Source organism: Mytilus californianus, unplaced genomic scaffold, assembly GCF_021869535.1.
Source record: "Mytilus californianus isolate M0D057914Y unplaced genomic scaffold, xbMytCali1.0.p SCAF_6, whole genome shotgun sequence".
NCBI classification, from domain to species: domain Eukaryota; kingdom Metazoa; phylum Mollusca; class Bivalvia; order Mytilida; family Mytilidae; genus Mytilus; species Mytilus californianus.
In genome coordinates this window covers 7,566,933-7,583,364 of record NW_026262712.1, presented here as the reverse complement: position 1 = coordinate 7,583,364, position 16,432 = coordinate 7,566,933, and the positions used below count along the sequence as shown (strand labels likewise).

The 16,432-nt window shown below is 31.7% G+C and overlaps 1 protein-coding gene across 1 annotated transcript in view; it reads left to right on the top strand.

Moving 5' to 3' along the window:
- LOC127706905 (low-density lipoprotein receptor-related protein 4-like) overlaps positions 1 to 16,432 on the top strand; it is a 285,549-nt gene that overhangs the window by 24,746 nt on the left and 244,371 nt on the right. The window contains exon 2 of the mRNA XM_052211635.1: positions 16,042 to 16,216. Within this exon, the coding sequence (XP_052067595.1) occupies positions 16,042 to 16,216 (175 nt within the window). The remainder of the gene's footprint in view (positions 1 to 16,041; positions 16,217 to 16,432) is intronic.

Here is a 16,432-nt window from a genome sequence, read left to right as displayed (position 1 = left end):
TGAATGACAATTAAAACATATTGCAATTCAAAACAATCTGGTATTTTTTTAATGTTGATCTCTTCAATACGTACAAGTAATTATCGTTAGTTTATTCAATACTGTGTACAAATGAGAGAGAGAAAAAAAAACCACCCGGTTAAAATGAAGTTCAACGGGTACCTCCTTTTTTAGTCTTTTGTTTGAAATAAAACAAATAGATAGTGCAAACTGAACAGAGTCATATTGCAATGAATAGACCAGAAAATATAGTTACTGATATTGTTAAATTTTTTTAACATAGTTTGACCATATCAAAACAAGTTCAAGTTTAAACCTTTACACAGAAGAAAATTGTTTTTTTTTTGCATATAACTACACTGTAGAGATAACAAATGGTTTTTTTTTTTCAAGAGTAAATTAATTAATTCGTTTTGTACACCGTGCCGAAACGTACTCTTTTACACCAATAAAGAGCACTAATGAAGACTTCAGGTTTGTTTCAAATTGAATGTTTTCTATCCCAAAATCTACCCTATGAAGAAGTAAATCAAACAAGGACAAGGTCCTCGATTGTCTAACAGTATAAGTATTTTTGGATGTGTAAGGGTCTATTCAATTTTGTGTTTTTCAATATATTCAGTAAAAGTAAGACCTTTGTTTGGACGTCCTATAAAACAAAACTAGAATGACACGTGTATGAGATAGTACGTTGAAAAGAGTGAACACATATGCCTTACATGAACACTGTTAAACCGTGACCTTTACCGTAAGATACGTTTTTAAAGACATTTTCTGTCCACGGCAAAAAATACCAACAAACCCCACAAAAAATGAAATATAAGTCAATGCTGGCAATTTATAAGTGAAAACAAATAACATATGTACTTACTTTGTATATACATCCCAAATGGCAGCCACACTTTTAAATTTTCTTACATGTTTAAATTTAAACTCTACTACAGTCTGAGCTTTAAATAGAGATGGTCAACCCAATGAACATTAATTATTAGAAATTGTAAATGGTGGTATTTCGCTAGTGGCTTTTTTTAGTCCTATGTTATACCCCGAATTCTGAGGGTGTATTCTTAATTCACTTTTAGTAAATAAAACATCATCTAAAGTTTTACACCGGGTTAATAACTTTAGGATACAATTAAAAAATAAACAAAAGAACTCCTTTATGAAATGTCGTTATCACAGGTATGTTAGATAGTTTTTATGCGTTTATGAAAAGGGTTTGTAACAATTGATAGTAAATTTACCGGAGAAAATACGAACTAACAGTAAGCTTACATCAGCATGTTATGCTGTTGGTATTAAAACCAAAAGATGCACGGTAATAGCGTCAATCAAACACAGTTTAACAAAATGCCGGTACTGACAGAAATGGAAGTACAAGTCTGGTTGTGTATGTTCATTCTACTTCACAGCATATTTCTTGCAGCATGTAAGTATTGTTGCTAAATGTTTTATATTCGCAAGCTCTGCAGCAGTTAAGGAAGTGTGTGTGAGACGACTGTCTACCTTTAGTTTTTTTTTATAAAATCAACATGGAATTCGGAATAAATCTAATGTTATTACAAAAGTATATTCGGGGTCTTAAGGTTTGCCTTTTGTTCAAAAGGTTTGTTAATTATTTTAATGTATTCTCTTTTTTTGCATGTATTTTAAAATCGACTGAATAACAGTTTTATCTATATATCGTAATTAAACCATTTTTTTTTAGATTATAAATATATTTCTTATTCATCTATCAAATCAGTCAAAAAAAATCAAATATTTGAAAAATTTCAAATAGGATAAATAAAAATAAAAACAATTACCCGTTATGTGCCTCATCAATCCCCATACATCAATCCTTATCAATGTACAAACGATGGTGTATTATTTTTACTACTAATGAACTTGATTTTAAACAATCATAAAAAAGCGTGTCCGGCAAATGAACAATTGAATTCTTAAGTGAAATTATAATTGAGCGTGTTAATTTTTGTATTTTCTAACAACAAAAAAACTAGACAATTTCCCTCTGTTCTTTAATTTTCTAAGACTATTTTCCTCTATTCTTTATTTTGTCCGTTATACTCTATTCTTATTTTATATATTTTTTTTTATTTTCCTGTATCTATACTCCCTTTATTGGGAGCAACCCCAACCTAAATGTACATATGCTACAGAGGGTCTATAGGTCATCGCTTGTGCATAGATACACATTTTTCATAACAAAGGATGTCCTTGTTCATTTTTATAACATTTTAAATGTCCTCCTTATAATACATCTAATAGTTGCCGCTGAACGTTAACAGCTAACTATAAATTCACGTCATATTCTTAGTTTTGTTATAATGTGTAAATCAAACACAAAACCACTCAATCACATCCCTTCACTGCAAAGTCTAGCTTTTTCACATGTAAATAAGTTATTTTTATTAATCTATTTCAAAATAGTTTTAAATAATTTTAAATCAAACGGTCATTTTACTAATTTGCCAACAAGAGTTATTTTCATTTTTTCTTAAACAGATCGATTGTTTTTCAATGGTCGGTACCTGACAACATTTATAAAATCTATCACCATTTTAGCCAGTAAGATAGCTACATAGAACAGGGAAAAAACGGTGTCTTAGAAATACACGAGACTCAATTTTCAAATTTCTGTTGTAACGTGGTTTAATGCGAAAAATGCAACTCCTGAATACTGCATTTGTACCCATCAAGCATTTTGGATTATTAACAAATATATGGTAGTCTCTTTTACTTTACTTGCAACAAATTCGACTTAATCATGTTTTATTGACTGTAATGATTTTTTTTATTACTGACGAATATTAAATATTGATCCCTAGATTTTCAAATTTTTTCGTTGTTGGGTTACTGTCTGATTTCGCAAACCTGTCATTTTATGGTCATTTTTTTTTTGCATCCAATTGCACCAATTTATTAAAAAGATATTAACGCAACATAATCGCAAGAAAGTCGTTACTAGACCAGTATTTTTTTTCTATAACACTTCTCGCAATTCCCCTTGGAGTAATTGTGCTTCTCTTTTGACAAAACATGGCCTTGTCTCAAAAATACAATATAATATAGAATATAATATAAAACTGGACTGGAGTGAAGAAATGGAAAGTAGTAATTCCGAATTTTAATTGAATGTTCTAAATCTTTGTGTATTTCTGATATATGATTGTACAGACTCAAAAAATTATTTGTTTTGCTGAAATGAAAGGTCACCGCCACCAGCCAATAGAAGCAACATGGATATAGAATATCTTTCTAATTATGAAAACAATATTTATCTTGCTTCGCTGTGAAAAAGGCACTTACAAAATAATGAATACTATATTCAATAGGATGGCCACAGCTGCATGCGGGATTGGGTTTAATATTAACAAGGTTTAAATCTGCATTTGAAGAACTGCACATATTTCTCAAACGTGTATCAATAATAGTAAGATTTCTATCACCACACCTAAAATAGGAAGTGCGTAGCTACGTTTACGTCAAAACGCCCGGACGTGCACATGAATTTTGGAAGAAAAACAAAAAAATTAAAGGAATTGCTTTAAACCACACGAACATTGATGACATGTAATTGAAGATAAAGGGAACAACATTGATTTTAAAATCAGATGGTATCATACCGGTGTTATATATTTGTTCATTTTCTTTCAAAGTCTGAATTTACTGTGAATAAATACTCAGTTTTCTATTGTTTACGGCAATTTATCACATATAATACCGTGTTAACAATTAGGGTGACGTGTTTGACAGTCTGAGGGAGACAGCATCAAGGATTTCATAAGGCAAAGCTTTTGTTGTACTTAATCTTACTAAAGTTTTCTTTATTATATATAATAGATATGTATCCGAGATACGATACGTAGTTTTCTTTTTTATATTACACATGCTCATCTATGATGGGACAATTTCTAATGAGAGAACTCAACTAGAGACTAAATAACGTAGAAATTACTAGTTAAAGGTCATTGTACGGCCTTCAACAATGAGAAAATCAATATCGCATAGTAAGATATAAAAGGCTCCGAAATGACAAATGTAAAATAATTCAAACGAGAAAACTTACGGCCTAATGTATGTGTCTCAGAGATCTGAGATTACTCCCAGTTATTGAAAGCTATCTCAAAGCCCATAACACTCAGTCGAAAAAAAAAAACATGTATCTAAGACTAAAATATCAATCGGAGGTGGCCTGTGTCAATTTTTCTGTCCTATCGAGTTTACCCTACTTTTTCAGTGGCAGTCTTAATTTCCCTACTTTGATCATGTTGATCTGGATGGCCATTATTACAGGACCTACCTTTTGTATTAAGTGTTAATTTGTTTTCGTTTTAAACATGCATGAAATGTTTGCCATTAGACGTTAAACAACAAACAATCACTCAACCATCAATCAGTACATACCCAACTTCCAATGCATTTAATGTAAAGACGTCATTAACATTCAGAGAAAAACATGACCCTGTGCAATGCCAAAATATAGTATCGACAGCATAAGTACAGTAAAATGCTCTGCTGAACTGAAGATTTTAATTTTTTTGTTTCATAGACTTTCGTAATACTGCAACATTCTTATCTTTACTTTTTACTATCGGGAAGTTAAACTAGAGTTTGAAATGAGAAAGATTTGAAATTGTGTACAAGTTTTATTTCATCTTTGGTGGGTTTATGTTGTTCAAGGTAATTTTCGGTGCAGTGTTGTGTGGGCTGTTATCTTCTTAATTTCCATTTGTTATTTTTTACCTCTGTGTTACACGATTCTGTACTTTTGCATTGCTCCTTGACATCTCCTGCTTCTGTTTAAACCTTTACCACTAATATCTAAACTGGTTTTAATAAGATAGTGTCTCATTCTCTGAATATTTTATACAGGAATTCGTTTTAATATCAGTTCTATAAGCATATAATCAAACTGCTTTGTCTCTTAACACAACTTATTTTTTGGATGGAATATGCATCAATAGGTACATACATGTACCAGGTTACTGATATGTAAGTACACATTATGTGCTTTTGACCTCCACAAGAATTTTTAAACAAACATAGATGTGCAAAGAATATTTTTGTTGTTGGGTTGTTGTCTCATTGACATATACCCCACATGTCTTTTTTGTTATAGCATCTGTGCCTTTTCAATGTATTGCAGATAATATTTGCATACACATTTTTCAAAACAGGAGAGGTGATATAGTGATCACAGAATGAGGACAAGTAAAACTGAAACAACACACCAGATAAATACAAACAAGCACCATTGTTAAAGGACTGAAACAAACATAGATGATGACCAATATGAGCCCATAACGACTAGTGTACAAGTAGAGTTAACATGTCTTCCTTCTTATGCAACACATTTTGTAATTTCATGTTAACAATTAAATATATTACTTTCAATAGAGTGGAAGAAATTTGTAAAACGAAATAATTTGCTTTTTAGTACTGTCAAGTTATATATTCCCAGGGGTGTTGTGGCATAGATGAACATTTGCTCTTTTTTTTTAACATTATGCTACCTTTATGCTACAAAGGAAACAGTTGAGATGTTTTAATTTTGTTTCTTATGTGTTCACAATGCACACAATGTAAAATGTGACCCTCTACACTGTTTCAGTAAGCGTAACACAAAAGTGCTCATTTTTATAAAATCTAGAACTGAAAAAAATAAAAAGAATATGCCCTGGAATCCGCTTTCTATGCCCAAATCCACACGACAAAGTTATTTTGTGAAAAACCTGCGTAATTTATTAAAATTGTGCATTTTCGCAGTTTATACATGTCCTGATTCTGTGCTGGTGGGTCCTGATACGTTGCTGATGATGTTTGGTAAATGGTTGGTTATATTCAAAACAAACGTTACAGAATCAATAAAATTGGGCAGATAATTGTATTCCATCGGATTTGTAAATCCTATTTTTACTTTTGCGCATCTATTTGGCTGTTTAATAATTGTTTTCTAATAATCGTAACTTATATTACATAAAAGGGATACATCTTCCTTCCAATATCAGATGAAAATGTATCTAATTAGAATAGTTTTATTTAAGATATTGAACGCCCCTAAATTGATAATTCTCTACATAAAAAATTGAAAACAACACGTTTAATAATTTCATGCGTCCGAAGCGCTTTTCTGGATTTATCATAATATGATAACTACGTAACAATTAAAAGGTTTTTGAGGTAAAGCAACATTAATAACGACAATAAACGTTTGACTGTTTAATTTCAATTAAATATACGAGGTTAGATGATCTAACTACTGGTGCCTCTAATTTCATCCTTAATAAATACACTGTCTCCAATACATTTCGACTGGATGAAAAAAACGACCCAGACTTGCTTATCATACATGAGTGATGAAAACTGACTAGAATGGAATAAGATGTGAACAATTGCAAGTCAAAGTATGACCGTCAACAACGAGCAAAAACCATTACGAATGCTAGCTATAAAAATGTAAACGATTAGAAAATGAAGACGTTCGGCCGTCCTGATTTAAAATACAACTTTAAAAAGAGGTGTGGGGCAGGTTCATTTATACAAGACATGAAACCATACACCTTCTCCACTAAGTAACATGTGTAAAGAGAATCTAGAGAGAAAATTTAGATCTCTTACCAAGTGCAGCTTTTGAATTGATAACAAATTCACCAGTCCCATTTTTTTCCTCGTATCTACGCTGTTACATATGCATGATATGCAGGTTACATGCACTGCAGCTACTACAAGGTACCATGGTATGGACAGGGGACAGTCACACATCTTAACGAACAGATTCTGCGCTAGGTGGTGAGCTAGAGCTAGCCGTCGACCTTCTTTCCAGGTTTCGTCAAACGAAAGGCCACTGTGATCGGACGCCGAATTTCTCCAACTCACAAAAACTTGTATCATATGATCTTATAAGTTGAGAATCATTTAAGACTGTGTGAACTTTCAAGCTGAAGCTATTCATATTCTTCATTTTAAACGAACACATGAGTTTAATCTTTTTGATAAACCTTCCACTCTTCCGTGCGATCAGCAATACTTTGTTTACACACGTTATCAACAGGCGACAACGGAACTGTACCCGTGACCCAGATATATAGGCGATATATCCTAAGATTAAAACAGGAAACCAGTTTTACATCAGTAAAACGTTGTTATCTCCCTTAGTATCGTAAGTTACCTTAAATCAATAATAAATATATCGAATATCAGTGATAATTTACTTTTTAAAATTGATTAAAACTGTTCTTGGAAAATAACTGCAAGTGTTAATTACCGTCTCATAGTTTGGTTTACTGGTGATTAAAAATCAATAGGATTAAGTATGGGGATATTGCCCGTAGGTAATATTGTTTATGACAGGAACATTTATTTTCACACCTTTTACTTATATGACTGTTTATTATATCGTGATTAGGGAAATGAGCTTTCAATCATAGAGTTTTGAATGCCTTATAAAATTCCGACAATAATTTATAAATTGTAAAACAAACAAATAATTAGTTGTCTCTGTCCATTATTGTAATCAGGTAATATAAGTTTTCAATGAACACTTTAACCTAGAATGACCAAGCGAGGATTTTGACAATTCAAAACCTTTTCAATGAATTTCTTCTTTTTTGTTTGTTTTATTATTGATCAAACCAAGGAGATTATATGATCTCCAAAATCAAAAGTAAATCCACGAATTACGTATTTGATTTTTTTTTTGTAATCAGCGATCCACGAGTTTACGTCTACCACGAAACTTCTTTTTTTCTCTATCCACGAAAATTGATACTCACGAAAATAAATGAATCCACAGTACCTAATACTTCATAATCTGTTTCTAAAACGACTTCTCGTCTGAATATGCATGAAATGACTGCCACTGGACGTTAAGCAACCATCAATCGATTAATAAAACTTTGCTTTTAAAATGAATTTAACAATATAATCCACAAGTGTATCCATCGATTGGTGTCTGTTTGGATAGTAAACATATACCGAATTCATTTTTGTCCAGAAATATATTCCTTCGACGAGTTCAAGTATATAAATAAATTCATATGGTATTATGTGGTAGTTGAAATTATTCAGTGCAATCATTTTGTGTCCAACGTTGTCTTTCAAACATATCAAATGTTGTATCCACTGTTTACTGTTCGTAGTCTATTAAGCCTCTGTCTCTAAATGTATACCCCCACTTAGGTAATGACCAATCATAAGGAGATTAGGGGGGGGGGGGGGGGGGGAGTTCTCGGGAGTTCTCGGGACAAACATTTTTCTTTATTCAAAAAACACTAAACAATTTTCTATATTCTATCATTAAAGTAACCGATGTATACTAAAGATTTTCAACTATAGATGTTGAATTAAAAAGAAGATTAAAAACAATAATAAATCCCAAAGTATTTTTTATGGTAAACGTATCTAATATCTGGGTTATTTTTTTATGCAAATTATTATTTTTTCATTTTTTTTTTAGATAATAGTGTTATCAGATATGTAATTTGACGGGTGTCTTACGGTTCACCGATTTTCTGCAAAATCAAAGAAAACCCAGCACGTGCCTAAACATTGTTAAATTATTCATTTATTTGTGATTCTTTTTCGATAAAATGCATAAATACCAAACTTAACATAATATGCAATTTTTTACATGTAATAGCAGTCTTTCTAGTCCTTTGTGACATATTATCAGTCCTTAATGCACTAAGAAGTCCTTAGCAGTGTTAAGACGCAACCGTCTACCCCCCCACCCCCCCCCCCCCCCCCCACCCCCCCCCCCCCCCGTCCCCTATTGTTCTTGAAACTCATGATAGAGTCGAACAGTATTATTAGACAGCTTAAATTTTCTTGAATCATATTTCGCCATTAAAACTCATTCTTGTCTAGTAATACATTTCTTGAACAAGCGAAATTCTGAAATAATTTTGTTTTAATTATCTCTATTACGATAGCCTTTTTGTGAAAAAAGAATACGATCTAATTTCAAATTTCATTACGTAAAATATGTTCCCCCATTTACAATTAACTCGTTCTTGTCCAATCATAAATTCCTCGAACGAGTTTGAAAAGGAAAATACAATTTGAATAAGGAATTTCACATCAACATTTCTCCTTAATTTTCATGAAGCAATATTTTGTTTTGTATAGTAATTTATCGTAGGACATGAAGAAAAATACGTCCGTTCGAACAAATTTCAACTTTAGTAGCTCTTTGGTCGGGTTGTCGTCTCTTTGACACATTCCCCATTTCCATTCTCAATTGTATGATACATACGGGCCCAGTATTTAAAGCCTTGAAGGAATTTAGATAATTCTGAATAAATGAATCTATCTCCGTTTTCCTCTCACTTTCTGTCAGTCATCATATTTGGGTATTTTTCAAATAATTAGAATTAAGTTTTTTCGTGACGCATTTTCGTATCCTACTTCGTGCGTACAGTTTGATACGAGACATATATAATTATATACATGCAAGAAATATATAATAGACAAAGATTATACGAGAAACTGTAAAAATGCATTGAAAGTATTTTTTTTCTTCATAATCGTAAAAATGCACAACGCATAAAGTAAACATGAAACAATTCCGCCCAACATAAAAAATATCGTATAACGTGTGAAATTTAATTTTACTCAAAAACTATTTTAATAACATGATATGATATTCATAAGCAATAAGGATAATCCAATCATTTTGTTGATTTGATAATTCAAGGCTGAATAGTTGTGTTATAAGTGACACGTGCCCTCAATATTTTATAAAAATAATAAATATCTCTATGTCATTTTATTCTGGTATCACCTAAGTTGAACAAAGGTATACAAAAAAAAACATATTATTTAACATTATATTGCGTTGTACATTTGTTGAGGAAACATTAAATATGGGTTATATTACAACGGTATGATCAGTACAGCCGACAGGTTAACATCTGAAAGAATCCAGAACTCTCGAAGTTCGTTTTCAAAATTTACCAAAATTAACCACTGAAATAAACAGCGTTCAACGAATATATACAGTCGTCCTGTGTGCATAGTCGATAACTATAAAGAGTCCTGAGTGCACTTTATAAGTCCTGGTTGAACTCAGGAGGTCCTGAGCAGTGTTTATTTTAGTTGATTGATTGTCGGTTGTTTAATGTCCAGTGTAAACTAGTTTGTACATTTCTATGAAGAAAGTTTCTCATTCGTAGGAAGATTTGGATATTTTGTGCACAATGTAGTTCAAAGTATGAACTCCGTGATTCAAAATCAAACAATATAGTTATTATTTTTCTTCATATTTCTTAAAAAAAAATGAATATCGATATATAATTCAAATCTGGTTTGGATTTGTTTTGTGCTCAATAGAATTTAATACGACCAATTAAATTGTATTGATAATTTTTGGATCAAATGTGATGAGGTTTATATTTAGGTATGTTCCGAGCAGGGAAACAATAAACTGGTAAATAGGAGACCATTCAGACTTCGTTTAGATGAGACACGTCTTCAAAATTGATACAGTTTAAAATTTTGGGAGTTAAAAATTGAAAAGTAAACTTTTTTTTTATTGTTAACTTTGCACTAAAAATGTATATACAAGCCTATTCTATTACTCTTCCTCTGAGCAAATTCTTAAGGGAAATCTATATTCAATAACCCTCCCAAATATGATTTGTTTTAAACCTATTTTAACGTACATCAAACGGAACTTAAACTGTAGGAGATCACATTGGGTTTAAAAACAATGAGACAGCGTTCACACAACAAAAATCACATAAGGACATCTAGTGGGCAACATATATAGTGTTTACCAATAGAAAAGTGTATACACAACATGCCAATTTCTAAATCATCCCAAATTTCTATATCAACATGATCATTGTGAATAAATTTACCCAGAAAAATAGAATACATGCATTACATGTCTTTGATTTAACAGAAACAATAATAAAGGATCTGGCATTAAAACGCGATTCTCCATATAATTTAACAATTGAGGAGAAAGCCTGAATATGAAAAGTAAAACAATTTTAAGGTTACTAATCTTAAAGTTTTACTACTTAGAGGTATATTTCCCCCTTCTTTTACCCTACAAAAAAACTTTCCTGGGAGCCGTTGATTAAATGTATCCGCCGAATTTTAAAAAAAAACGCTCATGTATAATATTATTATGCAGTCACGTGTAAAAATAAAATCGGTTTGCACGTTAAATAAATATTATATATTATTATAAATTTTGCTTAAGAATGATCCAATTATATTATCAATCTAACAATATAAATCATTCACAATAAAAATCAAATATATTAAATGACTGAAGCAAAATATTATAATTCTAAAGGAAAAACCTTTATTGTTACAATATTTCCGAAAACAATACGACATTGATAAACAATTATGACAAACCAATCAGACATTTGTTGTTTGAGATTATTCATGGTTGACTAGTTGTAGAACCAGTGCCACATGTCCTAATTATTAAGACAATGGACAGAAAAGTATTAAACAGAAATAACTGGTTTTTCAAAACCATATTTTTAAAATGCACTGCATGATTTAATCAGCTTAACAGTTTTTTATTTTTTTTTTATCTTTGTGCGTATACGATAAAGTGTCATAAAGGGCTCTCTTCACAAAACAATCTTACTACAAAAGTTGATAGCAAGTAATAATTTAATGTTAATGACTTACAAGTATTTTTCTCGTTAGGTTTCTTGTGAAATTGACCGATGAGCGGCTTTTTACGAATACCGAAAAAAAGAATATGGCGGAAACGTTAATGGACAAGCAACCCAACGAGAAAAATAAAATTTAAGAGGCATCTATAACTAGTTTTGAGTTGGAGAAATCACTAAATGCCATGTGATTCTCTTTAGGTTTCTTGCGTTTTTCGATTTATGAAGAAGTCAATTAAAAAAAATAATAAGTAATTGACCCCTAAAAAGAATATAAATTAAAAAAAAAAACATAAGTTTAAAATACGTACCTAGGTGCATTTAAAAAAGCAACATTTGAACTTATTTTTATCATTTTTTTTTATTGTAATTTTATTTTTATATATATTAAATGTTACCCGATATGGAGTTTTCCGAAAAGGTAGAATTCACTTGGATCGGTATATTTGGTGAATATACATATATCACACGTACTATCTACATGTAAAATATACGGAAATGACACGGCTGGGTATTGTAAAGTTACTGAAGGAAGATTAATGTCAAATTCATATCCTCGGGTGAAGAAATTACCGGTTGGTCAGAACGGTTATGTGTAATTTATGCCAACTACCATATTGAAAAGGTTTGAATCGCGCCAATTTCTTCTTTTCTTATAGTATGAATTGCGCAAATAAATGGAACTTAATTGTGCCATATTTACCTCTAAACGATTAACCTATTTACATGTAACATTAGAATACTCACTTGAAAGGATATCCGAAATTTGAGAGTCTGATAGAGGTCTCGAAACCTGACCTGGTTGTGAATATTATAAATTCCGCCAGGCTTTTATAGAGAAAATGGAGAAATTTGATGGAAATATAATGCGCGCTGTCAAATCATGCTTTTTAAGGCTATTTACAGATGACACGTGCACAATCATTTCGAATGGTGAATAAGATCACATACATGAATTAAGCACTCAGAAACTAGCTTGTAAATACGAGGAAGGAGTCATGTTTGTTATTAAGTAAATATCAAAGTAAAAGTATATAAGTCTATAAAATTTGCACAATTATATGCTGGTTTTAATTGGCGCAAATGAATGCTGCAGTTTTCAAAATACAGTGACGTAAAAGAAGAACTTGCGTAATTAAGTTTTGGCGCAAATTAATTCTTGTTTCAGCGCAAATGGATATCGGCCTCCAAAACACCGTTTGTACACTAACAAACGTGTATTCATCTTTTACACTGTCTAATCCTATCTTATTTTGGGTAATATTTTTACAAATTCAAATGTGAAGTCACTTTGTGTGTTTTTTTAGAATTTCAAATGTGACGTCACTTTGTGCGTTGAGGCTTTGGCTAACTCGGCTGTGTATTTTTCTGTGTTGGATTAATTGTTTTATGTAATGTATCCGTTTTTATTCTGTAGTTAGTCCCCACTTCGGTTTTATCATGTATATCTATTATATAGTCATTTTATAAAATTTACTGTTTGCAAAATTATAAATTATTCTAAATAATAAGGATGTTCTAGTCCCAGGCAGAAAACTCTGACCGTGTCAGGCGCAATTTTTTGGAAGTTTTGGTTCTCGTTGCTCTTCAGCTTTGTACTTGTTTTGGCTTTCAAACTTTTTTCATCTGAGCGTCACTGGTTGGTCTTGTGTGGACGAGACGCACGTCTGGCGTATTGAATTTTAAGCCTAGTACCTTTTGTTAGAAATAATTCGTGTGTTTCTTTGTCCTATATGTTCTCCCATTTATTTGTATTGTGGTCCTGTCATGTGATGTTGTCGTTTTTGTGTTGTGTTTGACGTTGCCATAAAAGCGGGAGGTTTGGCATGCCACAAAACCAGGTTCAACCCACCATTTTTTTCTTAAAATGTCCTGTACCAGGTCAGGAAAATGGCCATTGTTATATTATAGTTCGTTTCTGTGTGTGTTACATTTTAATGTTGTGTTTATGTTGTGTCGTTGTTCTCCTCTTATATTTGATGCGTTTCCCTCAGTTTTAGTTTTAGGAACCGCAAGCGACGCTGGTTCGATAAAAGTCTTCACGAATTTTTATATATCCCTGGCAATCTTCGGTGTATAAAATTGAGAATGGAAATGGGGAATGTGTCAAAGAGACAACAACCCGACCACAGAACAGACAACAGCAGAAGGCCACCAACAGGTCTTCAATGCAGCGAGAAATTCCCGCACCCGGAGGCGTCCTTCAGCTGGCCCCTAAACAAATATATATACTAGTTCAGTGATATACCAGACTGACATTGAGGGAACAAATGCCATGGATATCTTGTCTTTTTTAATTCACAACATTTTTTTGTATAAGAGTTACAAACTTCATAGGTTTTTGGTCTTCTACATTTAGATATACAACGTGTATACAGCCTCATTTATAGAACATTATATATTAATTATTGTGTCAAGAAATTATTTGTATCAAAGAAATATTTGGTGGAGGGGGAGGAGGAAAGAAAGAGAGAAAGAGAGATTTCGCGGTATTTGGTCTCATGTTACTCATGTCAAAATGTGATGGAAGGAAATGTTTCCCCTTCGTTTTATATAGCAGGGTATTCAATAATGTAATGATATAAGTTTCAGATTTTTTCTCTATCGGTCAGAAATGGTTTACAGTTCGAAATCTACATAGAGTTATAGTACATGTAAATTAAGTTAAATGCAACTGCTAAACGTTTCTCAATGACGATAAAACGTTTACAACCAATACAGTTTTTTACTACTTAATAAGTTTTATGCAGAATAGATAGTTCACGTTCCATTGAACTAAGGATATTTTTTCGGTTAGTTTTTTTTAACATTTTATAAGATCGAATTTGAAATGTTATTTACACAGTGAATCAAAATAACAAAAAGACATTAAGAATTACGCAATTAGTATAAAACAAAAAATATAATAATTAAGATAACTTATTTGCTTTAATTAACAATCGAAATGCTTCCAATCTAATTTGTCCAATCTAATAAAGTGCAAAGGGTGACTAGGGGGTAGAAAAAAGGTCAGTACAGGTGTTCTTTCGGCTAGCGTTACAAAAACCTTGAACAAGTGTGGTATTCGTTTGGTTGTTTGGGATATACAAGTACGCAACCAACTATCAATCAATACAATCTAATAGTTATTTTTTTTTAAATAAATTATTTTACTCAAACAATACAATGCAACAATTGAAATAACTTTCTGAAATAACACCCTAACATATATTATCGTTTAACATAACGATATACCATACGACAATTGAAACGCTAAACGATATCTCATACCATACGATAAACGAAACGCTAAACGCGAAACCATACTATGTACCATACGACAAATAAAACGCTTAACGATACCAAGAACCATACGATGTACAAAACCCTAAACGATGACATTTACCATACGATGAACGAACGATGAATTCGAACGAATGCTGACCGAACGTTGTACGAATGATATACGAATGATGTACGAACGATGCCGGAACTCTATACTAACGATTCTCGAACGCTGTACGTACGATTCCCGAGTTTTAACTTTTACGTTACAGGGACTGTATCATATGACTTACAGCAATATTGGCTCAAAATGAATACAAAATGTTGTCGGCTTAAATCTAGAGTTTGCCAACATGTCGTCTTCTTATTTAACACACTTAGCTTATGTTATTCGTGATATCAGTAACATTTTGTATGTGTCGTCCCGAACATTTTGTCTCAAGTGTATTTGATGGGAGTTATTCTAAAATGGCATGGTATATGTGACAAGTGTCAATACTTGTTTTTATTTCATCATGTGTCACCATGTTGCTAATAGTTCTCCATATATAACTATGGTTCTATGGATTCTAAGTAGGTCTTCATTAATTCTACCATTCAAATTATGAAGACCCGATTTGTCATCAAAGAAAATTACCATTTTAACTAAAACAGTTGTATTGAAGAAGAAATAGGATGTATGAGCGTAAATTTATATTTGAATCTCAAGTGTTCAAATCTTAACGTTAACTCCGTTATCTTGTCTTAAAGTATTTTGTGTCTTTTTTTCCTTTGTTATATACCATCGTGTACGTCCGAAAAAGACATATATCTAAAAGAGAACATTTTCGATAGATGATTATTCTAAAACATGTTGCATCCTCCCTTACCAGTCCTTTTTGTGTTTCTAAATAAAAGGTAAGCAGTAAATATTATAATATATATATTATAAATAAAACCTTCACTTTGTGCGTGAAGTTCATTAAAATATTTTGTAAATTATAGACATGTATACATATTTGTCTGTCGTCTTGTTTACATCTTTATTTAGTATAGTCATTTTAATAAGATACAGAGATGGCGAGTTACCTAAATGTATTGTAGTTTAGATTTTTATGAAATAGTTAGGATACTTATCTTATTCTCTTTGTTTCAGCTTATTCAAGAAAACTTTTGTATTCAGTCCACAATGTAATTATGGAATTTGATTTTGATACACGCAATGTGACTGTACTGGTTGAGCATGGAGATGATCATGTGTTTGCCATGGATTATGATTACAAAAACAGATTCCTTTATTTTCCAAGATACAATACCCGTGACATCGTTCGGTAGGTAACCGTTTATTCTGATGACGTCAATAGTAAGGGAAACATCGACTGATTATGTTAAATGTGTGTATAGGGAAACGCATAATTCATAACAATTGTAATAAGACTTTTTTCTAGTGATATATACATGCATCTCCGTTCTCATTTACCACAACGTTCAACGAACAATCTGTCTTGTGTCATGAAAAGATTTGTTTTCATAATATCGAAATTCAT